Source organism: Gavialis gangeticus, unplaced genomic scaffold (genome assembly GCF_001723915.1).
Source record: "Gavialis gangeticus isolate Ggan-Ray unplaced genomic scaffold, GavGan_comp1, whole genome shotgun sequence".
In the NCBI taxonomy this organism is placed as follows: Eukaryota; Metazoa; Chordata; order Crocodylia; family Gavialidae; genus Gavialis; species Gavialis gangeticus.
This window is the reverse complement of record NW_017729032.1, coordinates 184,509,503-184,536,969: the sequence shown is the minus strand read 5'-3', so window position 1 is coordinate 184,536,969 and position 27,467 is coordinate 184,509,503. Positions and strand designations below refer to the sequence as shown.

Below are 27,467 nucleotides of genomic sequence, written 5' to 3'. Positions count from 1 at the left end.
ACATCTTCATTAATGATGTGGACACTGGTGTCAGAAGCAGACTGTCCAAGGTTGCCGACAACATCAAACTCTGGGGTAAAGCATCCACACCTGAGAACAGAATGGTGGTACAGGCAGACCTTGACAGGGTCAGGAATTGGGTGGATGAAAACCTGATGGTGTTTAACACCAAAAAATGCAAGGTTCTCCACCTTGGGAGGAAAAACCTGCAGCACGCTTATAGGCTCGGCAGTGCTATGGTGGTTAGCACTACAGATGAAAGGGACCTGGGGGTTTCATAGTTGGTAGGGTCAGAAGGGACCTGAGCAGATCATCAAGTCCAACTCCCTGCCATGGGTAGGAAAGAATGCTGGGGTCAAAAGACCCTGGCAAGGTGTCTATCTAGCCTCCTTTTAAAGACACCCAGGGTAGGAGCAATCACCACTTCGCTTGGAAGTTGGTTCCAGATCCTAGCTGCCCTGACTATGAAGTAGTGCCTCCTGATATCTAGCCTGAATCTACTCTCCATCAACTTATGGCCATTATTCCTTGTTACTCCCAGTAGTGCTCGGGGGAACAGGGACTCTCCCATTGCCTGCTGGTCTCCCTTGGCCAGTTTATAGATGGCCACAAGATGCCCTCTCAGACTTCTCTTGTGGAGGCTGAACAGGTTCAGGTCTTGTAGCCTCTCCTCGTTCGGCCTGCCCTGCTGCCCCCAGATCATGTGAGTGGCCCTCCTCTGGACCCTCTCGATGTTGTCCACATCCCTCCTGAAGTGCGGCGCCCAGAACTGGACACAGTACTGCAACTGCAGCCTGACCTCCTTGGACCTGCTCGTGATGCATCTGTGGATGCATGATAAGGTGCAGTTAACCTTCCTGACTGCATCCCCACATTGGTGGCCTATGTTCATCTTGGAGTATATAATGACTCCAAGACACTTTTCTGCCTCTGTGCCTACAAGAAGGGAGTTCTCCAGCCTGTAGGTATGGTGCTGGTTCTTCCTCCCCAGGTGCAGCACCTTGCACTTGTCAGTACTGAATCCCATCTTGTTCTCATCTGCCCACCCATAACCTGTCTAGCTCCAATTGCAGCTTTTCCCTCCCTTCTAGTGTGCCCACTTCTCCCCACATCTTAGTGTCATCCGTGAATTTGAACAAGGTGCTTTTCACCCCCTTGTCCAAGTCACTGAAGATATTGAACAGTGGAGCCTGAGGACCGAGCCCTGGGGTACCCCACTGCCCACATCCCTCCAGGTCGAAAATGACCCGTCCACCACCACTCTCTGGGTACCCTCCAGCCAACTGGTGACCCATCTGACTGTGTAGGCATCAAGACCACAATCTCCGAATTTTTTAGTGAGAATGGGGTGAGAGCCAGTGTCGAAGGCCCTCCTAAAGTCCAGAAAGACTACGTCCACTGCAACACCTGTGGGATAATTTTCTCAAAGAGCTTCCCCAGGACTGAGGTACGACTAACAGGCCTATAATTTCCTGGGTCCTCCTTCCCCCCTTTTTTGAAAATAGGGACCACATTGGCCCTTTTCCAGTCCTCTGGCACCTGCTGATTTGAACACATCCAGTGCCACCAGAAGTTCCCTGTCTGGGTCCTCTCTGACCCTGGGCCTAGCTGTCCACCAGATGATTGACCACAAGATGAACATGAGCTTTCAACGTGATGCTGTGGCTAGTAAAGTGAGCAAAATACTGGCCTGCATCCATAGATGCTTCTCAAGTAAATCCAGTTGTAGTTGGCCTGTGGAGAAGCTTGAGAGAGTGCAGAGGAGAGCCACATGCATGATCAGAGGTTGGGAATACAGACCTTATGATGAGAGGCTGAGAGCCATGGGACTCTTCAGCCTGGAAAAGTGCAGCCTCAGGGGTGATCTGGTGGCCACCTATAAGTTTATCAAGGGTGCTCACCAGGATCTGGGGGAACGTCTGTTCACCAGAGCGCCCCAAGGGCTGACAAGATTGAATGGTCACAAACTCCTCCATGACCATTTCAGGCTGGACATAAGGAAGAACTTCTTTACTGTACGAGCCCCAAAGGTTTGGAACAGACTGCTGTTGGAGGTGGTTCAAGCGCCTACCTCGAATGCCTTCAAAAGACATTTGGAAATTTATTTTGGTGGGATCCTATGATCCCTGCTGACTTCCTGCCCCTAGGGCAGGGGGCTGGACTTGATGATCTTCCAAAGTCCCTTCCAGCCCTAGCGTCTATGAATCTATGAATCTTAAGCTTTCTTCTCACAGCTTCCCATGAACTGTTTGCCTTTCAGGAACTGAAAGGCAAGGCCATCATTAGGCTGCTGTAACAGAAATAGTTAATGCCCTAGGATCTTTGAAAAGTGCCTTGACAAGCTGTAAATCTTAGTGAGCTACGTAAGAGAGTATATCTTTTCATTTAAAATGTCTTAACATTTTTACATTTCATATTTCTTCCATGATTCACAGCTCTGGGCTTTATGTGCCTCAAAGGCAAAAACAGTCTCACAGATGAAGGCTCAGCAATGTAAGAGGAATTATAAACCCTGGTGTTCCAATTTAATGATCCATGGGTGGAGAACACATCTCCACAAATTTTTTATCATCAAGGCTACTCTAATTTTCTTGGGTCTGCTGCCATATAAAAGACAGTATGCATTCATAAGACCAGGTGGGCAAATATAGCTTTTCTGTGGCCTTGTGCAACAATTTTATAGGATTTTGGATAGAAAGCTATTTTGTATCATGATGAAATACTACCCCATTCTCTTTTCTACTTTCTGCAATTATTTCTAAGTTAAAGCACTAAAGATCATGCCATTTGATAGACTCAATTTTTTTACATTTATTTTTTTATCCATGAATATTAGTCATGAAAGCTAATGTTATGTGGACAGGCATTGCATAAGTACAGTATTGATTCTATAAATCTGCCACTCTTAAAAATAATGTGCTATATCAAATGGGTTGATAAAGTCACACATCTCAGTCTAATGGAAGCAGCAGAAGTGTAAAAAATTGAAGCCGAGCATTAAAGTCTTTATGGTAAGCAAATTAAGTCAACAGGCTTTGGAAGAATTTTTTTTGTTCCTAATACATACAGAATTGCTTCCTCCTCTCTGGTCCCCTAGAAATCAAACATCAACCTCCCAGTGAAAAGGAACCTCCTTGTGATTGAAGGGGGAAAAAACAAACCAAAACAAAAAACCCCCCCAAAGCAGCGAGACCCATTTGTGACTTTTTTTAGATAGTGGGAATGAACCTATAAGATATGGAAAAAAGAATGGTTCAGCTGAGATAGAGAACTGAATGAAGCAACCAAAATAATAAAAAAAACCAACACTGTACCTTGTTCCTGTTTGATCCTCTCTCTCTCTGCATAGCCAGCAGCAAGCATGTTAATTCTGTTTAGCCATCTGAAATTATATTAAAAAAGGAATGATACTAATTCAGCTTATTAACTTGGGGACTTTGCTACTAAAATGAAGTTATAAGCCATCTGAAGAAGATACAGGACACTGTTATTTTACATATAAGACAGCTGTTTTCTGTGATACTTTTATTCATGGTGACTCCAAAGATCTATAATTTTGCTGCTGAACAAATTGTTTCCATACCAAAGATTCTGTTTCAAATAGAAAAGCTTAAATGATGGCAAAGATCTGTAAAGTAAAAGATTCTGAAATAATTAAAGACCTATTAAACTTACTGCTCTCACATGTGCCACCATACCAATACACCCACTGTTCTGACTTCTCAAGAACAAATGCTGTTTTAAGCAATACTTTGAGGCCTGATTTGGCATCTTAGCAGGGGAAAAGATCAGAACCAAGTAGTCAAAAGAATAGGTTTATTTCTAAACAGACAGGGAGTGTTTAATTATGACATTATGTTTTTTAAAGCTTACCTACAGTGCAGAGTACAAAGAGATGGGAATACTTCAGAACCTGCTTTTGTGTTTGAGTTGAGAAGGCAAAGGGAGGGAAAGGTAGTTGCCTCAAAACACAATTCATGTTTAAGACACTAACCTCTACTTAGACCTGAAAAATGTATTTCCATAAGCGGAGTGAATTAAAAAATAAACTACAGTTATTCTCTTCATTTAGCAATGCTGTCATTGTCAAACAGACATTCAGCTGCCTGTAGCTATACATTGCTTCAACCTGCCCTCTAACCCCCAGGGGGCTTTCAGTGTATTCATTTTCCAACTGTTCACTCTATATCAGCTCCTCCATCAATGAGGTTTTAAACCAACATGACAACCTCCCATTGGTAAATCTGGAATTATTTACCCAAGCCATACCATTGCTGAGTTTTAGCAGACCTTGCTTTTTAAGCTAGTAGCTTTACTACAGTTTTAGTAAGCTGGCATATAATAAAATGAGAAGGACAACAAAAATTAATATTTTTCTTACTGGAAGAAAGTATTCAGAAAACTGCAAAGGATGGGCTTTCTTTGCATACTGTATGGAAGCATGCAGAATCCAGTATTTTCCCCACAAGTGAAGATAGCATCCTTTGCAAGTGTTCTCAAACATGAAGTTTAGAAGGGATTTCAGTGGGTGGTAACCAAGCCATCAGATCATGATATTCAGTAGCTCTCACTGAAATAAAGACCATGGTGTGGTGTTTGATAATTGATAGGGTCCATCAATTGCTCTATGTTAAGAAGAGCAGTAACAACACTACTCTTGTTGCAAGGATGAAACATCTGATATTAACAGCTAATGCTACCATGGGACAGATAGAAGAAAAAGACGACAGAATGAAGGAACTTAAACTTTCAGGTACTGTAGTTAATAGCTGCTGTACATTTAAAAAAAATAATTGGAGTCTTAAGGCAGAAAACACAAATCAACCAATGCTGCCATGTAGAAGTAGTCACATCTTAAATCACCAGAAGAGTGACATCCAGACTTTACATTAAATTCATCACAAAGGCCCAGGAAAGAGTTCTACTTTAGTTGACTGCACCGACGTAGCCATTTCTGCCCATGGTGTATTAGACAAAAATGATAGAGGCTTGTTTGTGACACAGATGTTGTCTCCCATAACTAAATGATATTACCTACTTTTAAAGCAGGTAATTTTGTTGCCAGAAAATGTTGCTTACTGGAAATGCAATCTCATGACAAACTTGAAGAAATACAGCGTATTGATCCACAATTACTGATTTAAAACATCTAATTACCAGTTCCATGATTTGGAATACTACCTACTATAGACTCCTATACAAGTGGAACAAATGAAATTCTCTCCTGCATGCTTTAATAAAGCAAAAAACTTAAGGACCATTTCTTCCTGAGTGGCTTGTAAATTTGGGTGCTAAAAGGACAATTTTGACTTCTGCAACTTATATGGTAATGTAAAAAAGACACTGCACATAAACACGTGGTCCCACAAGCAAAGCTCCTTTAGCTATGTTAAATTTCTCAATAAGGATCAGAACACTTTTGTGTATAAGCAGTGGTCAGAATGAAACCTGTTGCAATAGACTGCAGGGGAAATTGTAAAACCCTTCTGAAGAAAATAAAAGGAATAAAATACTCCATTATCACGGAGAGATGTTAGGGGTTATTAAGTTACAAAGACAATTAGTATTCATTGGCACAGATGTATATTGTTCTGTTACAAATATGAAAAGATATAGTAAAAATATGCTTGAAAAAATTCTGAAAATTCTGTGATACAGTCTACCTTCCCTGGCTCGTACACTAGATCTTCATAACCAGTGTTTATTCGGAAGGGGGGGTGGGGGTGGTGTTTGCCTGCCCTGGCTCTGTGACTCTTAAAACAACACTAGTTGGGAACTGTTTCAGAAGTCCTGGCATGGTAATGTTGACAGACCATGAGCTCTGTAGGGTTGAGAGGGGGGTGATTCCAGCGCCACCTCTAACTTGGCACCCGGGGTGGGTGCCCCTCTCATTCACGCCTAGTGATGTTGCTGCATATCCCTTGCAAACATCTAAAGCAAGGAATTTTGTGACTGATCTCAAACCTTTGTGTATATAAATGTCATATATTTAATAACTTTTATATGAAGTTGCATACATCAAAATGAATTATTATTTTACCTTATTCTACACAACAGAATATGTAATGTTCAGAGCCAGAAAACGAACTGATGCCCTGAAGGGTCCAAGCAACAATAGTAACCATTTGTACTCTCACCATAATACAGAGATGCTATTACTGGAAATTTAAAGGAGGCCTCAAGTCTGGAAGTCTTTAAGAAAGATTTTAATATGGCTAATTCCAAAATTATACTTTTCCCCTTTGTTTTGGTCCGAAGGGAGTAGCTGTAGGAGGAAGATGTTTGTAAATATCAAACACTTGTCTAGCTTCCAGAAGGCAGAACAATGGCACAGTAGGATATGAACACAGACATTCAGAATATTATCCTGCCCCAAATTTACCTATGATGTGGCTTTTAGCCCTGAAGATGGTATCTTAACCTAGCCATAACTGTTTGTTTTGACAAGGACATAGTTTTCAAAAGGGGAAAAATGTTAAAGGTAAGCTAAATGTTGATCTCATCAACCAAGAAAGAAGAGCATTTCTCTTTAAGTAAAGGATCAGGTTAGCAAATACATAGTAAATGCACCAAGAAGCATAAAAGATGATCATAGGCAATAAAAGTTACCCAAATAACAGGATTAGGACATTAACTAGAAAAGTAAGGCCATGCCTGTACTAGGAGCTCTTTAATAGTATAGGACAGGGGTAGGCAACCCCTGGCACAGGTGTCAGAGTGTGGTACATGAAAGCATTTTTCTTGGCATGCATGCCTTGGGGCAGACAGCAGAGAAGGGGCCGGGGTGCACTGCCATAACAAGGATTGGGCCCCTTACAGCTCCTCCTCTGTCTGCCCCTGGCACACCAACATCTTACAAATTGGGGTTGCAGGTGTTTTTGGCACTCTGCCCAAAAAAGTTGCTGACTCCTGGTAAAGGAATATCTACTGTGAGGAAACTAAAATGGCAAAGTGTGCTTTTACTTTGTACAATATTCTACTTTCCTCTCTTCCTCCCTCTCCCCTTCAACAAAGCAAGTTATATTGATAAAAGTGCAGTTTTTCTAATATAACAGCCCCTACATTGGGGCATCTGCTGGTACAGCTACAGCAGTAAGGAATCAAGCTCCTCATACCCCTGACTAACAGAGCTATGCTGGCTGATAACAACTGACACTATCCTTTAAACACTAACAAGACTACAGGCAGCCCTCAGACTTATGACGGAATTGGTTCCTGAATACTGAGTCTTAAGATGAAACGTAACTCAGAACCAATTTTCCCACAGGAACAATGTTATCAAAGGGGGACTGGTTCCTGTTCAAAGCTTGACACAGCTGCATCCAGCTGGTAAGTCTGTTGTGGAGAGGGAGGGAAGGAGTGTGGGGGGGTAGATCAACACCCCCACAGTGAGGGAGGGGCTGGGGCAAGCTGTGCCCAGCCAGGGCAGAAGGGGTGTGGGGAGTGGGTGAGGTGGCTCCTGCTGGTGCGCACCACTATTCTGGGAGCGCCCCGCCCCCCACCAACCCAGCTGGGCAGCACTTGCCCCAGCTCCTGTCTCAGCCCCAGCCCCTCCCTCTTTGTGGGGACATTGATCTGCCCTTCCACGGCCCTTCCCTCCCTTCTCCCCACCACCACAAGGGACCTATGAGCTAGAAGCAGCTGTGTTGAGGGTCATAAATTCAAAACCCACATTGGAACCTCAAAACAGCATGGAAATTTATAAAGGTTGTAAGTGCCGTTTGCCATAACTCGAACAGTCGTAAGTCAAGGACTGCTTGTATGCATTCTAACATGCATATTTTGCAGGCATAGGACTGTGTATGCATAAATGCACATATTATTCATGTACCTTGTTCATGTACATATCTTTAACCACTAAAAATGCTTAATTAAATAATTGATGTTGAAATTTAACTATTCCTAGCATTCAGTAAAGCTATGTTTTTAGGCATTTCCTACTTACTTTTCTCTGCCTGAAGTACATGGTACAAACTGTGCTGAAAAGAACTGCATAATGTATAATAAAAGCACATGTCAGAAACTTGACAAGAAAAATGAACAGAAATGACTGAATCTTTTTTCTTTTAATAAAAATGTTTCAGAATATCTTCACATAGCAGGACTAGTGCAGGATGTGAAACTTGTTATTAAATGGCAACTACTTTCATATACTAGCTCTGTATTTTAATCAACTTTATGGAACTTGGTGACGATAGTTTGTATTTAAATGTGTAAAAAGATGAGAGCAGATTTCAGTCTAATTTTTTTTATGAATTAAAATGTAAAGAAGTCAATTATGATGGAAAGTTTGAAAAAGAGAAGTAAATCAAATTACTAAGATTAGTCCAAGACCATTTAAACATTTTTTAATTTTTTTTTTACTTTTTAATGCATTATTTAATTTTGTGATCTATTTGGCATAGCATATACTTTTAACCTCAGAGACAGGGCACCTCTTCACACAATGCTGGTTTAGCGATGTAAATTTAACTTGTGTTCAAACTCACAGTATTTTTAGAATGGTCAGGATAGAATTTCATTATTGCAGAGGACATTTTGTTCAATTTTTAGTGAACTGCATTCTTAGTGACTAGTCTATCTAGCAGAATTGTATAACTGTCAACCAAATGCAAAAACTTTACAAAGAATAAGGTTTCAAAGTCCCTCTGATTGCAAAAGACTTTCAAAAGCTCACAACTGACATAGCTGCTTTTGAAAACTTTACCAGATACCTATATTTGAATAAAAATAATGGTAAATATAAAACTAATTTACTTTCTGGTCAAATGTCATCAGCAAGAAATGGAAATTTTCTGAAACTGAGTTGCCAAAAGCAGCTGAACATGGCAAATATATTAAAGGTGTCAACATTACTAAAGTATTTATGAGCTGGTTACATGGATTGTCTTTGCTTGTCTTTTATATTTAATTTAGAAAGGTATTCATCATCTTACTTGTCAGTGTTGTCTTCACACATAAGCCCAAGGGAGCAGGATTCTCAATTTAAGATGGGAAACTTTAATTCAGTTTCTTTGACTATATATTTGGCTTCCATTATATTTGTCATAATAAATGGATTCCATTTGATGTTTGGGGAAAATAAAAAAGATACAGTAGTAAACACATTAATAGACATAGAAATCCCAGTGTTTTCATACTGTCCGTTCAAACAAGTTAAAGGTATACCTTGCTTAAGTCTTTCTGAAAATTAAAGCATTTAATAAGATCACAGAAGTGGACAAAAATTCCAACTCCCTTTTCCCAGCCTCTCAACCTCCATATGCAGTGGTTTCCAACAATGAATAAAGCCTAAATCATATCCCTTGCATCTACCCTTTCTTCCTGTGTGATCAGGACAGTATCACTCTCCCAGTTAAAGTATTCAGCTTTTCAAAATGGGATTTTGAGGAGTTAAGAGAGCTTAAGCCTTGAGTTGGCCCATTGCAAAGAGTGATTTTTGACTATTGTTATATGCTAAGCTCTCAGTTGTGGGCCCTCAGCATCTATGCTGGATCAGGCCCCAAAGTAGCATTTTTACAATAATGTTAGTTACTTTATCTTCTGAACAGAAAATCCTGAGGAGTTCTGCTTTCTTTAGCCATGGTGTATGAAAACATAATCACTGTTGGCATTGCTTCAAAGAAATATTGATGAAAACCTTGGTTTTACTTCTTTGAGCCTTCCTATTTGGTTGACAGTTGTGAAGATCTATTTAATCTCAAAGGTGAATTTGTTTTTAAAAGTTTCAATAAGATCTGTGAGACCATTTTGGCATATATATTAAAAATATTAAAAATATGATTTCATCTGAAAGAAATAAGATGCCCTATATGCACCTCAAACTTAACATTAAAATGAAGACAACTCTATAACATGTTATCATGCCCTTCAGAGTAAAGCATTATACTCAAAAGTGGTTTTCTATACAGTTGCATTGGGTTTTGTTACCTGTTCATGTCATCCAGATGTTCAGCAGCAAAATAAAAACTTTTGATCTTAGGATGGCAGGCTTTGAATGCACTGTGGGGGAGAAAAAAACACAGTGATATAAACAGTAATCATATGACCTTTCCTTTTCAAGGTTTAGATAGGCACTCAAGTTACTTAATGAGTTGAGACTTGCTTAGTTGATTAGGAAAACAAAGGACATTCTGGAAAATCTCATAACTTTTAGGATCCATCTAGCTGTCTCTGATTATAAAGACAAGTATCATCTGCCTACAAACAAAAGTAGAAAGAGTCAGTACAACAGGCATTTCCATAATGGGTGTTAAGGAACTGTTAGACAATTGTGTGTGCATGGGTGGAAGTGTTAAAAGTGTTTCTAGGCAGAATACTGATTGAAATATTTACTTGATATAGCAGAAAATCTCAGTCCCTACAACTTTTCAAAATGTCAGTGCCTTCAGTATTCACTTTAGCTCTAACAAAAGAAAATCAAATAGAAAAACGTGATGTGGTGATTGATTTTTGATAAGCAGTAGCACATCAACAGGGTGTTTCTGAGGTCATTGAGAATGATGGGCAATAGCATGTCATTGTTCCTTCCTGCCAAAGTAATCAACATGACTGAATGTTAACAGTTTTTTAATATATGATATATTATGTAGGATAAATTACTAAAAGCAATTTTAAGCAAAGTATGAATATAATTTTAATAAGTAAAAAATACATGGATACTTATGTCAAAGTTATATTAATTTACAATAGAGAAATACTTAAAAAAATGGCTTTAAAGACCATTTTAAAATAAGCAAAAGTGCTGAGCAAACTCAAATTTTAAAAGAAAACACTATTTTATATTCAGTGCATTGTCCTTATTTGTAAGGAAGAACAATTCTTGTAAAAAACATCTGGTCTTTAAATATCTTTAAATATTAACAGAAAGCAGGGAAAGCAACTTGTAAAGAGAGAGGAAAAGGATTTTTCTATGTGTTAGTACATCACAATGTTACACAAGTGAGAACAGATGTTTAGCAGCATCTGTTCTGTTAAAAAAAAGATATAATCAAGTTGTTGAGACCCAAAACTTGACTTCAGTAAAATTGTTGTAACATCTGTCATCTAATTTCTAGCTACCTTATTTGCTTTATTTCCCATTCAGTCAAAAAAATTAATAACCTTATTTGTTCTACTATCCTGTAGAAAGCACACAGAGTGAAAAATTTAAATGAATTGAAATTATCAGGGATTAGTGGAAATCATCAGCAATGCTGTTTCACAAACAAGAAATTAAATAAAGCATAGCCAGGTGTATACTGCATTAATGAAAAAACAGAAATACAGGAAAAAACAAAAATATAAAATACATTTTTATTTTCGACACATTCTTTATAGTTTTATTTAAAAATGTAATTTTTTTTATTAAAATATTTTTATTTTTCTTTGTTATTTAAGGAAGCTTAAACTAAAAGGAAAAGAATGAGTTTTCTTTTTAAATGAGAATGCAAATCATCACAGGCAATGATTACTTTTTCAGCAGTTTACACTATTTCAATCACACTTGGAAAACCTGAAAGGAGAAAAACATGCTTAAAAAAAAAAAAATTTGAAAGTCACCGACAGTGACAATGATGTCAGCTGAACGTTAAAGAAAAAGAGAAAGAACAAACATGAAAAATTCCATTTAGCAAGCAATGCACAAAGATTTCAGTGGTAATGATCCTGAACACGTATAGGTACATGCATACTCATGGAAAAACAGATACATATATACACCAAAAGCATAAACTAGAGAGAAAGTCATTTTAGAGCTTCAGGTCAGATCCCAAATGCAGATAAGTAGGTGCTGAACTATTGGCTTCAGTTAGTTTCCTCTAAGTCAGGACAAACTTTTAATGCCAACAGACAGCTGCAGCATGAATTTTGAAAACTTCTCTAGTTAGTCTTGAAAAAAGTTAAGATTTGTGCCTGACATGGATTTGAACATCTCCTCTAAAGGCCTTTCATTAATCTTATATTTGAAATGCTTACTTGAGAATGACAATAAACTCCAATTAATCTGCTTCTTGCAAATACACTGCTATTGATATTAAAATAATTACACAAAACTACAGCTACATATTTACAGAAAAGCCATCAATACCTTTAAAGCAAACTTCAGATAGCTACTGTGCACTTAAATGTTTGATTTTTATTGCAGAATCTAACAATGCAAAGAAACTTTACTGATATAAATAATCAGCTTTAGAAGAAAATCCCACATGGTTATGAATCAGGAAAAATTCACCCCTTAAAGGGTTCTTCCTTTTTTCTCTTTTCATTGTACCGTATAATTTTAAACGCACTTACTATTTCTTGCGGCATTCACTGGCTCTATCAATTTTAAATTCAGGTAGGCTGATGAATCCTTCTGCTTTTTCATCCTATGGAGACAGTTCTAGATGTTACTCAGATTATTGAGGTGTATGGAAAAAATATCTGTTTTTTGTATAATCTTGTATAGTCTCTTTTGTACGTGTGGCAAGCCATCCTTGCCTTATGGCTTTCCTGATTATTTTGGTCTCCAATCCATCTGTGCTCTTGATTTTCATGACCTAATCCAAGTATGAGCTCTTCCAGCCTACTGAATTAAAAGAGTAGTAAAACACTGGAGCAGCCTACCCAGAGAGGTTGTGCAAATCTCCATCCTTAGAAGTTTTTAAGACCTGGGAGACAAAGTGTTGGATGGAATGGTCTAGCTGGGGATGGTTCTGCTCGGAGCAGGGTGTTGGACTACATGACCTCCTGAGGTCCCTTCCAACCCTCATTTTCTATGATTCTATAATTGTCTTTCCATTTGTTTGTGTTCTTTCTCAGCTCTACCATTTATACAGTTATATTTTCACAGCAGCATGCTCTTCATTTTTATTGTTTGGGACACTTATAAACAAGGATCCAGGTTATCCAGTTCCCATGGGAAAACAGAACCCCCCCCCCCGGCAGTTTTTCTATTTTTACTGAGAAAAATGCAGATTTCTCATTTTAATGGAGAAATGCATGGATTTTCCATTTTTGCAAAGAGGTCTCTGCAGGCTGGCAGAGTCCAACCTGCAAGGGGCTGGGGGGAGCGGGAGGGGGGTGGTCAGGCAGGGGGTGCCATGTGCATTGAGGGACTCAATTTCATATAGTACTTTGAGAAGCTTTTAGCTCTTCAGTGCTCTGGGTGGTATACAGATTGAAACAGATGCAATTTTTTATTAAGTACTAATTATTGGATTTACTTGAATCCAGAACAGAAGTTTTCCCATTCAACATGGGGTTAAAGCCCTTCATCTTAAATCTGAGTACAAACGGGGGGAGGAGAGGGGAGGGAGGAGGGTAGTGGCAGTGGCTGAGCACAGGGTCAGAGTCAGAGCAACCATCACTGCCTGCTCCAGTCTCCTGCCCCCCTTGCCACTACTTAACTTCCTGTTTCAGCTCCAGCTGGGACACTGCTTGAACCTAGTACAGGGAGCATGGAGCACAGGCTGCTTCCATCCCCTGACTGGCCACACAGTGGCAGCAGTGACACTAGCTCTGGGCTTGGCACGAGGGGTGAAGCTGCTGCCACCATTACATGGCCAGACAGGAACCCAAGGTAGCATGCGCTCTGTGCTCTCCTCCACAGGCCAGACTGACACCCCAGCCAGAGCTGGAGCTGCAATGGGAAGAAGTATGTAAATGATACAAATCAGCCAGATTCGCACTTCTGTGGAATGATTTACAGAAATGGGACCTTAGGCAGCCAAATGGTTGTTTTGGAAAGCACAGAGTATATAATTTAGCACCTAAATCATAATTAAAATCAAAATACAACACATTAGAATAGAACCTGATTGAAAAACAAGCCAGTTTTGAGTAATTGCAGGGCTTCAGGAACTGTCATTGATTTCAATGATTACAATTAAATAAGGCACTTTTAATGGTACATAAAATGAAGACTGTAATCCCATCTCTAGCTTATAATGATAGGGATACAAGACTAACTTTTCTTTTCTAATTTTGAGTAATGAGAAAATGGAAACTTTGTGAAAGACTGTGAGCTTAGGGTAATACTGAGATAAGCAGTTCTTCCTTATGCTAAAAAGGCAAATTTTAAAGGCCAAATCCTGAAAACTCAGGCCCCTGGCACACATTCATTTAATGGTATGATGGGATCAAATCCCTGATCCCAACAATCGTAACTCCTGCTATGCCACAGATGTATGGCAGGACACACCATTCTGAGACCATATCCAATGGCACCATTACTACTTGTCAGTTCAGGAGGAACCCAGGCAAGTTGCAATGGCAAGTTGAAAGCTGGGTACCTGCAGCCAAACTGAACTGGAGTGGCATCTGGGTTGGGACCAACAATCAACTGTTTAAGACTCCTGTGCAATACCAGGGCTGCACTGGGACCCCTTGAGACTCCTGTGTAGCCCCAGGACTGATTTTCAGTCTCAAAGATCCAGCCCTAGGACCACACCAGTGCTGGTACAAAATCCCTGAATAGTCTTGGAGTTTGGACTGACAACTGCAGGTCCTAGCCCTGGGATTGTGCTGTGGCCGGTTCAAGACTCCTGTGCAGTCCTAGAGCTGAGACAATCACCTGATTGTCAGTCCTAGCTCTAAGACCACACCAGAACCAATTCCAGACTCCCTGACTATTAGTGCAGGCCAGTCCCAAACTCTAGTGTTGTCAGCTGGGACAATCAGTTGATTGCTGGTCCCAGACCCTGGACTCCACTGGATCCAATTCCAGACTCCTTTGTGGTCCTGGGGCTGGAACTGATAATCAACTGATTGTTGGTCCGAGACAGAGGACTGCACTGGCATCTTAAGCTGGGTCTGGTTATCCTGATGCACATTAATTTAAGGTGCAATGGAAACCAGCCATAAAATTGTTACAGAATACTTTTGTGGCTGGTTTCTCATTTTGTCATGATGCTAACTCCTTATAGGTTAATTACTTCTTAACTGTAATGTCTACCAGGGGCCTCAGAGGCATAACTGGATGTCTGAGTGCCCTGGGCACATAAGGCAGCCCTGGACACCTTGAGTAGCATCAGGGGGTTTCACGTGGATATTTTCATGGCCTCCACAGTGTTGGCACCCTGGTTGCCCTCTTTATGCTACCATGCAAATTCCTATGAATGATTAACATCTTCCTACATGTTCTGTTAATTCCAGAATAATTATTTGGGTGAATATAAATAACTGATGACAACAGTACTACTTGAGACTCACTGGCATTACACAACATAAACAAAAAACATCTTCTATTCTTACCTCCTCATTGATATACCAGTATAAAGAAGTATCCTTCAGAACAAACCAATATTTCTTCCACTTCTGGGAAAAATAACTCTTGGCATCTTTCTTTTTCCAAAGCCAGCCTTCACAGTCCCCACGGCCCAGATCTTTACAGGAAATCCGCCTTTTGCTCTTACCAGGTATGGGAGCTATAAATGCCAACAGTTAAAAGGAGCACATACGAAAGGGCTTTTGTTATGCATTTAATGAACTAGTCAGGAATGTTCAGTTTGTCTAAAAGGATTGATCTCTTTACAAAAATTAATATAACACTTCAAAATTAATTTCTCTAACATTATAATACTAAACAAAGAGAGCAGTCTACAGCAAGGAAAACAGACACACTTCCTAGCCTACAGTAAACTAATCTATGTATCAAAGAAAATGCAGTAGACAACAGAAGAGAGGTTATATAGGATAGGAGGACAATGTGTACAAAAATAAGATAACTTGGTTTTGATGTTTCTGTACATTCTGATAGTTCATTGCATAACATATACAAACAAATGAGCAAATATAAACAAATGCACATACAGGCAGGGGTACTTATAATAATTACAAAGTAAAATATCCTTTTTTCCCAATAACACTATTCAGTGAAGGATGACTTTACAGGTCTTTCAGCTGTGAAGGACCTGGGGGTTACAATGGAGCATAAACTAAGTAGGAGCCAGCAGCAGTGGTGGTTCCAGGGTGGGATGAAGGGGTGTGGCTGTATGTCCCTTTCAGTGCCACTACTATTCCTGGGCCCAGAGTTACTCTTGCCCCAATGCAGCCAAAGGCTGCAGGGAGCAGCTGCATGGGGTGCTGGGCTCTTCTGGGAACAGCAGTGGCAGAAGGCAGATTTCCTTTTCTTCTAACTGCTCCTCCACTGTGATGAACCCATCCCCCACCACTGACAGGCATGGGGAGGGCCCCTTGAGTGACTCCTGCACTGCTCCAGTCACGGGATGCTAGACTCAGCCAGAAACAGCAGTGCTGATGCATGCGTTCCTTCTTCCAGCAGTGGGGGACATTCGAGGGAGAATGGGCAGAGAGCAGACACTGGAAGAAGGATCCTGTGCACTGCCATGCTATCCCCAGCCAAGAGATGTACCCTGTACAGCCACCCCTCACAGCCCCTGACTGGAGCAGAGTAGAAGTGGCTCTGGGGCTCCCCCCATGCCTGGGCTGAGCTGGGGACTGTAGCAGCAGCAGTGGTAATGGGTTCCTTTGTCATGTACCTGCTACCTTTCCAGATTCCAGCCATGCCTTACCCCCATATCCTCCCACGGTGTGCGATGCAGTGTGCTGCACCCCACTTCATGACATCTTAGATATGCCCATGGCCAACAGTATGCTCTTGTTGCAAAAAAAGCCAACAGAATACTGGGTTTAACTAACAAAATGTCATTTGCAAATCAGGAGAAGTGATTCTTCTGTTCTACTTGGCACTAATGAAGCCTCCTCACATGAAGTTCTATGTCCAATTTTAGGCCTAACCCTTAAAGAAAGATGTGGACAAATTAGAAAGAGTCCAGCAAACAGCAACAAAAATGTCAGGTGAGTGAGAAGTGTGACTTATGAGGAAAGGCAGAAAGAACTAGGATTATTTAGTCTGAAGAAGAGAGGTCTGAGGGAAGATTTGATAGCAACATTTAAATACCTAAAAGGAGATTACAGAGACAGACCTTTGCCTGTGGCTGTAGGGGATCAGGCTAGCAGCAATAACCTTAAACTGCAGCATAGGAAATGTATACTGGAGATTAGGGAGAATTTAATGACTCTGCTGATGGTTAAGTACTGAAACAGGTTGCCTAGAGAAGCTGTAGAATCTCCATCTCCGGAAATTTTCAAGAGCAGGTTAGACATGAACTTGGCTGGTAAGGTTTAGTCAGGGATGATCCTGTTTTGAGTAGGGAGCTAAACTAGAGGACCTCATGGAGTCTCTTCCAGCTGTACTTTCCTATGACCTGATGATCTTTACAAGTATTTGAAGGGGCCATGAAAACCTACATAAAGGATCATGCTGCTGTTCAGCAATACATCCATACCTTTACAAAAGACTGCTGAAAGTGTTCTGAACCAAAGAAGGACAATTCATAATTATTATGTATATTACCACATCACTTAGGTGTCCTAGCTGTGGACCAGGAGCCCATGTATAATTAAGCATTGCACAAAGAGGGCAAAAAGATGATCCCAGTCCCCAAGAAGATGCACTCTAAGTATAACACAAGAGACAACAGTTGGATATAGACAGAGAAGCACAAGGAGAGAATGACACAATATTAAAAATGGATGAACAGTTTTGTCAAATGAACACATTTAGTTGGTTAACACATCATCATCTTTAAAATATTACACTATTATAGACAATAATATTCAGTTTTATTTCCTACCATTGTATCAGAAAGTACTTATTCATTATTTACCTTTGTTTTTCTTTTTAGTTTTCTGCTGTAGAGAAGATTGCTGAAATGTCTGCAAGTAAATCAAGACACAAGAGAGCATTGAAAAAACAATGTACATACTCAAAGCCCCTCCTCCTCCTTGGAAAAATAACAATTAACATTTCAGATACTTAAGTGATCAAGCACAACCTTGGGACAAAAAGCAAGAAAGATTTGTAGGACCTTCAGGGGAAAAAATATTTCATACTTTTACAAGATACTGAAATAAACCAATAAAACACATCACAATCAACCAGCCAGCAGAACAACAACTGCAACTAAGTTTTTTCCCCTTAAAAATAGGTGTTTTTCTCTACTCTTTCCTAGCACTGTAGTGTGTTTGTGTGGGAAGTCCATTTGTTCAGCCAACACCCTGCTGCTACTCGAGAGATGGAAGGAAGAGACCCATGCTCCTCTCTGCTACAGAGGAAGGCAAAAACCTGATGGAATCAGCATCCATAATTTAGTAGAGTCTAGAACAATACAGCTTCTGCCCTTCTCCAACTATCCAAGCAGCCAAGAAAAGTGAAACTGAGCCTTCCTCTCCCAATCAGGATGAAGAAAAGCTCATTCAGCTAATCAGAGGCTGACCTTAAATGGCTCCCCTTCCCTCTTCCTACACTGTCACAAGGGGCAGTGCTGTGGGAAGGGAGCAGGTGATGCCTTGGTTTCTGCTGAGCATATAAATACCATGCAGCAGCTGCAGCGGGGTACAAAGCTCGCCATGCATGCAGAGGTATGGCCCAACACTTCAGTGCTGGTTCTTCTTCACAGGGATCTGCCATTTGGCTGTCCTGCATTGTGTGGCAGCACTGGAGATGGCAGCAGGTACCGAGAACGGCAGATGCCTGGCTCTGGATTGTGGGGTATAGGAGCAGTGCTCGAGAGCAGGACTTGGCTTGTTCCCCTGTGTGTGACCTGTGTGATAGGTCTCAGCATGCACCACGCTCCATCAACATGGGGAATCCCTTCTCTGATGGATGGTATTTCCCAACATGCACTACACTCTGCCAGCAGGGAAGTCCTTCTTCCCCACCCCCAGGATCTGGCTGTGTTGAAGGTACAAGCAGCAATATGTTTTGCAGGTAAAGGGGTTTGCAGACAGAAAAGTTTGAAAACCACTGTTGTAGTAGATGTTCTATTAACAAGTTGATCTTTATCTGATTTAAGTGTATACATTATTTAACATTATTAATGAAAAAAAGCTTTTTTCCCCTGATGATACTAGCAAAGTCTCTCTGGGACTCTGGAAATTCTTCTTGGAAATACCAACAGTGTTCAAAATTTGACTGCTATGCTATTTTATATTATGTATAAATATTATGTATAAATAAAGGGTGAGAGCAAAGTTGAAAGAAAACATGGGGTCCAAAACAGGAATGAGTAGGAAATCTGACAAAATAGCAGACTTATATCTTAAAAGCAAACAACAATGAGCTCTGTCAAATCTCTTGTGAAAAACTCTTATACAACTAAAGACTCTTTACTGGAAAGTTCTGCCCTTTAACTGTTTGCGACTGAACTAAGTAACTAGAACCCAATCCCAGCATTTTGAATTGTCGTCATAGAAGCAAGGCGAGGTGGAAATTACTTTTGTACTTCTGAACTAGATTATTAAGATTTAATACGCATTAGTAGGTTTCACAGTCACCTCTGTTATAAAACTTGAACACCAATAAGACTCCCTGAGAGATTTAAACCGCCCCCCACCAAAATAAATACAAAAACAAAACAAATAGTTTTTAAATACTCCAGTGATTCAGTACTTTGTACTATGTTTTATTTAGCTTTATATATAAGGCATCTTCATCAGTGACCTGGAAGTTGGGATGGAGTGCACCCCCAGCAAGTTTGCAGATGACACCAAGCTGGGGGGAGTAGTAGATATACTGGAAGGAAGGGTTAGGATTCAAAGAGACCTAGACAAATTGGAGGACTGGACCAAAATAAATCTCATGAGGTTCAGTAAAGACAAGTGCAAAGTCCTGCACTTAGGAAGGAACAAGCCCATGCACTGGTACAGGCTGGGGACTGACTGGTTAGGCAGCAGCTCTGCAGAAAAGGACCTGGGGATTACAGTGAACAATAAGATGACTATGAGTCAACTGTGTGCTCTTGTTGCCAAGCAGGGTAACAGCATCCTGGGCTCCATTGGTAGGAGTGTTGCCAGCAGATATGGGGAAGTGATTATTCCCCCCTATTCAGCACTGGTGAGGCCACATCTGGGGAACTGGTGTCCAATTTTGGGCTCCCCACTACAGAAAGGACATGGACAAATTGGAGAATCCAGCACAGGGCAATGAAAATGGTTAGGAGGCTGGGGCACATGACTTATGAGAAGAGGTTGAGGGTTGAGGGAACTGGTTGAGGGAACTGGGCTTATTTAGTCTGAGAGGGGATTTAATAGCAGCCTTCAACTACCTGAAGGGTGGTTCTAAAGAGGCTGCAGCTGGACTGTTCTCAGTGGTGGCAGATAACAGAACAAGGAGCAGTGGTCTCAAGTTGCAGCAATGGAAGTTTAGGTTAGATATTAGGAAAAGCTCTCTCACTAGGAGGGTAGTAAAACACTGGAACAGGTTACTCAGACAGGTGATGGAAGCTCCATCCTTGGAGGTTTTTAAGACCCAGCTAGACAAAGCCTTGGCTGGGATGATCTAGTTGGGGATGGTCCTGCTTTGAGTAGGGTGTTGGACTAGATGACCTTATGAGGTTCCTTCCAACCCTAATTTTCTATGATTCTAATATCTCCAGCTGTGAATCAAGTTAAACATGTCTATTTCTACAGGACAAAATATCTTTTGGGTGTGGCTCCACAAAACTCTACTGTGAGCTAGTACATGACCTTCGAGCATGTTAGCTACTCCACAATAAGTGTCTGTATGCATACTTTCACTGTACAGTAAGTGGAATCTTCCTCACATTTTCTGCAACATGTATGTAGCAACATGTATGTAGGAAGTTATCACCAAATAGCTAAAGATCTGTATGCTCACACTTGGGATTAGATCACAGAACTTGTTTATTCAGTTTTATTGACACGAAGGAAAAATGGGTAGGATCTTCAGAAGTATAAGTGACTTGTACTCCTGAATCATTTAGATACTTCTGAAAATCTTCCTCTTAATTCAGACTAAGTGATATGATATTCCCATTAAATTTCTTTACAATGAACATGTCTAAATACAAAGGAGACTGCTGATTTATTTTTTTAAACTTCTACAGAAAACTTTTAGATAGCCTTCTAAACTACAGGAAAACAATATAAAATGCATCTATTCTGATAGGATCTTTAGAAATGACCTTCCTTCTCTTGCAATCTACAGCACCCTTTTCAGAAGAGATTGTTATGAAAAGGTATCTATTTGTGTCACTAAAAACAATAAGTTTTTAAGAGGGTAGCACATAATTTAAGCAACTGGCCATGTCTGTAAAGACTATATGACAATGCAAAGCAGAAAGGATTTATTATAAAATTAATTCAGTGTTTTGAATTAGTCCTTTCAGTGAGGTAATAATTTGCAGTCTGATCCAAAGCCCCCCGAAGATTAGGGGAGCAAGCTTTTCAATTAACATCTATGACAAAGGTAGGCAACGTTTTTGGTTGGAGTGCCAAAAACCCCACCATGTCTATCTTGTAAGGTGCCAGCATGCCAGAAAAGCAAAACGGGAGCAGGGGGTACATGGCAGGATGCATTGCATATTAATGTAGTTAACAATCACAAATGTTGCTTTTTTTTTTTCCACAGTAAATACCAGGTTTTCTAAAAATTCTAAACCTGGTAATAATAAATAAAACTCCAGATACTACCTTTGTTCTTGTGTATTCTTTTTTTGTTAAGCATGTTGCAATAAAAGAGAGAAGAGAGAGAGAGAAAGGAGAGAGAAAAAAGATGGAAAGAGAACGAAAAAAGGGAAAAAGAAAAAGAAAAGAGAAAAAGTTGAAAGAAAGAAGAGAAAGAGGAAAAGCAGAGAAAAAAGAAGAAATAGGAAAAAAGGAGAGAAAAAAGAGGAGAGAAAAGAGAGGAGAAAAAAGACAAAGAGGGAGAGAGAAAAAAACAATGAGATAAAAGAAAAAGGGGAGAGAAAAAGAGAAGGAAAAAAGGAAAGAAAGAAGGAAAGAGAAAAGAGAGAAAAAAAGAGAAGAGAAGAAAAAGAAGAAAAAAGAAAGAAAGAAAAAGAAAGTAAAAAAGGAAAAAGAGAAGGAGGGTGAGTCCCTCGCTGTCCACATCTCCCACTGCTACTAGCCGTGGCTTGGGACTGCTGGTTCAGGGCAGTGTCTGGCAGAGGGAGGCAGTGATGGTCCTAGAATGGGGCGAGCCTGGGCCCAGGGCTGGAAGGTAGGGCCCAGCTGGCGTGGGGGCAGCCCCAAGGCACTGAGCACTGAGGCTGGGTACTTGGGGCAGGGTCTGGGCAGCACGGGGAAAATCAGTTGCAGGGGGAGGGGCTGTGGCTGGGCCAGCTCAGCCAGGTCCTTGGGGAGGCAGTAGCTGGAGAAGACCAGGGGCCCGGCGGAAAGCACGGGATGCCCTGGGGCTCTGCACACGCGGGCCATGGTGGGCAGGCAGGGGCCCAGTGAGTGGCACCTTAAGTGCGGCCTGGCCTGGCCCACACAGCTCTGCAGGGATGGGCTGCAACTGCCCTGCCCTGCCCGTGAGGGGACACTGTCTGGCCAGGGTAAGACATTGGGTGCAGGGGGCTCCCAGCTCTGGGCTCAGCCTCCCTGTGCACAGCATGAGTGGGGCAGAGCTGCCTCCAGTGCAAGGGCCCAGCCATGGGAGCGTCCCCCAGGCCCTGGGAAGTGGTGCCAAAGGCAGTGCTTGGGGCCAAGCCAGCCAGGACCCTCCCACACAATGGGTCTCTATGCTTACGGTAGGGTCCAGGCAGCATGGGGAGAAGCAGGTGCGGGGGGAGGTGGTATGGGCATGTTGGCCTGGCCGGACCCTTGGGAAGGTGGCAGCTGGAGGAGAGCTGGGGCCACGTGGGAAGCAGGGGCTGCCCCAGGGCTCTGTGGGTACAGGCCGTGGCAGGTGGGTGGGGGCACCCAGTGCTATCCAAGGTGAGGCCCAGCCCAGCCCATGAGGGGATGCTGCCTGGCCAGGGGGCAGGATGCCGGTCTTGGAGGGTGTTTCTGGCTCTGGGGTCAGCCTCCCTGAGGCACAGTGCATGCGAGGCAGAGCTGCCCCCAGTGCAAGGGTCTGGCCATGGGGCCTCACCATAGGAGCTGCCCAGGCCTTGGGGACAGCCGCCCCGGGCAGTGTTCAGGGCCTAGCTGGCCAGGAGCCTCCAGCACAGTAGCCCTCCACAGAGCCTATCTGGACCCTGGCCCTGGCCTCGCTCACCTGCAGCTCCCCTCCAGCAGCCAAGCCAGGCTGGAGGGCGCAGCCCAGGGACAGGGTTAGCAGACACCGCCCCCGCCTGTGTTCTCCTGACTCTGCCCCTGGTGCCTGCTGCAGCGGTGGGACCTGTGGCTGCTCTAGAGAGCCCAGAGCAGCAGCTTAAAAAAATATATTTTTTTAAACAATTTCCTTGCACAATGTCTAGCTCATGGACAAAAATGCCTCTGTGCGCCACTAATTGGTGCATGTGTTGGCGGTTGCCTATCTGTGACCTATGAGCTTTGGAAATTACCCTCAGCTTTAGATTTTAGGCTTTCTTTGAGTCATTCTATGCAAGACAATACTAGCTCTGGTTTCACCTTAAAGAGGGCTTCTTACTTAGCACAGAACATGTAAATAAATCACATTTAACCATGAACGTACGGTGTGTGTAAGAGCTAAAAAATGTGGGTTAAGGTCAAGGTAGGAAAAAAGGATGTTTGTTTACTTCATTGGTATTTCATGAAATCACAGCAATTTTTAGAACCACATGCTGTTGCTGAATGCATTGGACTGTTTAATGTGTAGCTCTTTAACAACTACTGGATATTATTTTCCTCAACTATGTTCTTTTCCTGTAGCAAAAACATCATTTGTCCCTATTTTTCCCTGTAGCAAAACATTACAATTCAATTGCATTAAAACAAGATTTTGCTGCAAAATTTTGTCTCTGGCCATGAGACCAGAAACGTTTTTAACGGCCTGCAAGAGAGAACATTGTATCAACTTAGCTTTGAGCTCCATCTCTTGCACTGGATTACTTAATTTAAGTAATTAAGCCAGCTTTCAAGGATTCCTCTTTTTCATTCATTTTGAATACAACTTTGACATTAAGTGTAAATTGTCTTCATGCACAAAAGATAATTATTTCTTATTCAGTGTACTAGCCAGAATGGCAATTGTACCATCACTATTAATGTGTACATCAGCCTAAACAGACACAAATGCTAACAGAAGATCATTATATTCTTACTATGCTATATTTTACTACTTCAATTAGCCAAAACTTTCCTTTGTCCAGAAGCAGGGCCACCTCACTTCTATGTTGTAATTACATTGAAAACGCCCTTGATTATCTTAAACTTCAGTTATCTGGATTCAGCCAGTGTCTCCTGGGATATTCAGATAATTTAGCATGTCCTATTTTAGTAATATATCTGTCTGACAGATACACATGCCCAAAGCAGAACGACAAAGATAAATTATAAGCGTCTTTAAATGACACAACTTCATTGCAACATCAGCCCTACAATTACACCTGTTTGAGGAGTATTAAAAACATAATTCATAGCAGTGCTATTTTCTCTCACCAAAATACTTACTTGTTTGTAGGTAATAATTCAGACTAATATGGTTTAAGCACCTGAATCTGCATGCTGCTGAAAGCAATGCAAGTTTCATCTTTGATTGCACAGGATTGGGTTGTGACTGTATGTATAAATATGTAGCTCCCATAATTGATCATTTCCAAAATGAATGTGTGGTGATTTGTTTAGTTTTGCTTTGTTAGAGTTAATCAATACAATTCTAAAAGCTAATTAATTTAAAGTTTGATGATGCTGTAGATGGTTTCATCTGCACCAAAGTTGGCTTGCATTAGTGACAGGGAGAAGACAAAGCAATTCTTTAAAAAATGTAACCTATTCCCTTTAGCTTTTTTTCCGAAATGAACATTGAACTTAGGATAGTTCTGTCTGAGATCTGAGTACAGTAAGCAAACATTGAGTATAACTCCCAGATATTTAAATGGAATGATTTGAGTTTTCCTATTTAAAACAAGCCATCACTTTTATACTCAGAATCTTTAAAACATTTTATTCCTTCACTAGCCACATTTTAAAGGTAAAAAAACCCGCACTGTGCCTCCTTTATCTCTATCTAGCACAGAAATGAACTATAACTTCATAACTGGTGAATTTACATCTTATTGTATTTTTAAAAAAAATCTTCACTGTTCTGAGATTTCTATCCAGAAAGAATGAGTGACACTCCTAGCAATCTTTGTAAGCAGAGTTTTTGAAGGGCAATAAAACAATTAACCCTCAAGGCATTAAAGGTAAAGCTAAGCATCATGTTCTGCTGTTATCTTACAACCTTTAACTACAAACGCTACATTACAGAGGGTTCTAATTACTTGACTGAAATGCAAATGTCTGCAGCTGGCAGTATAACTATTGTCACATTTTCATCAAATGTCTCAGTTCAGCAAGAGAGAAGGATTTTTTGGGGGGTGATATCTTTTATTGGACCATCAGCAGAGCTGGAATACAGTTAGACAAGCTTTTGAATGCAAGGCATGATTCATCAGGTTTGAGGAAGGAAACAAAGCACACTGGATGTTAAGAGTTGAGAACAGAGGTCTAAAAGGGAGCTCTGGAGAAGGGAGGGAAGTTGATAGCAGATAAACAATTTGCCTGTCATATTGTTGCTGGACCATCATGTCATGGCAGCAACTCTTCTATCAATCAGCAAAGAATTTATGTAACCATGTATAAAACCAAGCAACAAAAAACTTCACCTAATCAACTGTGCATTAACCAATGCAAACGTAATATAAAACATAAGACCAAGAGGAAGCAAACCTGAAAGGATAACCTCCCCCTGCAGTGGGATTAACACCATACCACCAAGGAGACTTATTTTTCATCAGTATTTGTTCATGTCTACAATAACTGCGTGCTCCTATGGATTTGCTTCTCATGGGATGTGTCTACGTTCATTTGATCTGGGATCAGTTTACTAGCAAGTGAACTACTTGTGAGTAAATGCTCTTGGGCAGGCGTATACACATGCAGGGAAGCAGAAGTAGATTTGGGCCCCTGCCACCACCAGGGAGAGATCTAGGCTCCCCCTGGGCTAGGCCCAGGGACTGGCAGGGAGCACGGTGTCAGGAGACAACCGTCTTCTCACTGGGGCTGGCAAATTATACGCTGCCCCCAGGGGCTGCCTACTGTTGGGGCAGGGGATTTGCTCCGAGTCAGTCATCTACATGAGCACTACTGCCTTTTATTAATCAAAAATAGCCCTTTACTGCCATGAGCACTACTGCTTGTAACTGCTCTTTATTAATCAAAAGTAAATTTGCTACTTGCATCTGCAGGTAGCAAATTTAATTGCGATTAGCAAGGTTTACTGCATAGTTAGCATGTGAACAAGCAGACACATATGCTTACTTTGCAATAAACTATGCTACTGAGCAGTTAAAAGTGTCTCATGTAGATGTGCCCATGGTGCTCCAGGCCCACCACCCCTTGGTATGACAGCAGTGAGCAGTGACCCAGGACCAGTGGCATCACGTTTTTTCTGTCAGCATGGAAGGGACCACTGCCTTTTGCTGGAGCACTGGTTTCTTTCTCTTGTGCTACTACCACTGTTTGCCACTTCTGCCCCATGCAGCTCTTGTAACTGCCCTTTAAATGCAAAGCACACCAAAAGCCTCTGAACCCAAATAAATATGGTGGTACCTACAGTACCAGAATAGTTATCCCCTTTCCTCACTGCCTGGCTGCATTCCAGCACACAGATGGGTAGCTAAAGTTTAAAATTAAAATTCCAGATGTGACTGGCACAAGAGAATGACATCTGTGTCCACAAGATTTATGCTAATAATTACATGAACTCGGTAGTAACACTGATGAATTCCTAAGTTTAGCTACAAAAACACAGTATCTGAAATGGCCATAACTTAGGCATGGTTGGAAATAATTCTTGACCACAGTGACTTGTATTTAATTTGACTGCTCCTAGAATAGTTATGAAAGAATCAATTTACAGGCTGCAATTTGTCTCTTCCCTTTTCTTCACAGATGTTCCACTCAATTATTCTTTTCTTTTCTTTTTTTTTTTTTTTGAGCGGGTGCTGAGGAGGAGCTTGGGAACAATTTATGTAATTCATCTACCTGCATTTTCTGAAGAGCTTAGTTCAGTTAGTAAAGAAGTTGGCAGTTTCTTTATTGGATTTATGTAGGCTCAACTCAATTTTTCTGAGGCTGAAAGTTGAGGCACCTAGGGAAGATTTACAGTTCTTCTCTGTTGCCATAAGAGGATTTTTCTCTGTTTCTTCTTCAGCAGAACAGTTCACTACATTTCTGTATACTATAAGTGACTACTAGCTCATTCTATTACACATAGAAAAGCTGATATCTGGGTAAATTACACACGTTGCTGATAATTATTAGACATTTTTCTAGTACTTGGTGTTTTTGGTTGATTGAAAAATTTCTATTATAACAGTTCTAAAGTCCTTTTATATATGCTTTTCTACCTGTGTGTTCAGACAATATTTTCAGATGGTCTCCAGAATCTCACCCCTCTGATACAGGCTTTTAGGCTGCCTATATATATGCTTGGGGGGAAGGGGCATTTTAATTAGGGTGGTTCCCAGACAGCCACTCTAATTAAAGTGCCACAGCGTCATGCGCAG

The 27,467-nt window shown here is 41.1% G+C and overlaps 1 protein-coding gene across 8 annotated transcripts in view; it reads right to left on the bottom strand.

Annotated features, from left to right (window-relative positions):
- CNKSR2 (connector enhancer of kinase suppressor of Ras 2) overlaps positions 1-27,467 on the bottom strand; it is a 476,383-nt gene that overhangs the window by 126,724 nt on the left and 322,192 nt on the right. For all 8 annotated transcript variants that reach the window (XR_002098973.1, XM_019524928.1, XM_019524929.1 and 5 more), the window contains 5 exons: positions 17,652-17,700; positions 15,214-15,386; positions 12,274-12,347; positions 9,931-10,002; positions 3,315-3,382 (listed from right to left, as the gene is read on the bottom strand). Coding sequence is in view for 7 of the 8 variants with exons in the window: in XM_019524928.1 (XP_019380473.1) it covers positions 3,315-3,382; positions 9,931-10,002; positions 12,274-12,347; positions 15,214-15,386; positions 17,652-17,700 (436 nt within the window). In the remaining variant the exon portion in view is untranslated. The remainder of the gene's footprint in view (positions 1-3,314; positions 3,383-9,930; positions 10,003-12,273; positions 12,348-15,213; positions 15,387-17,651; positions 17,701-27,467) is intronic.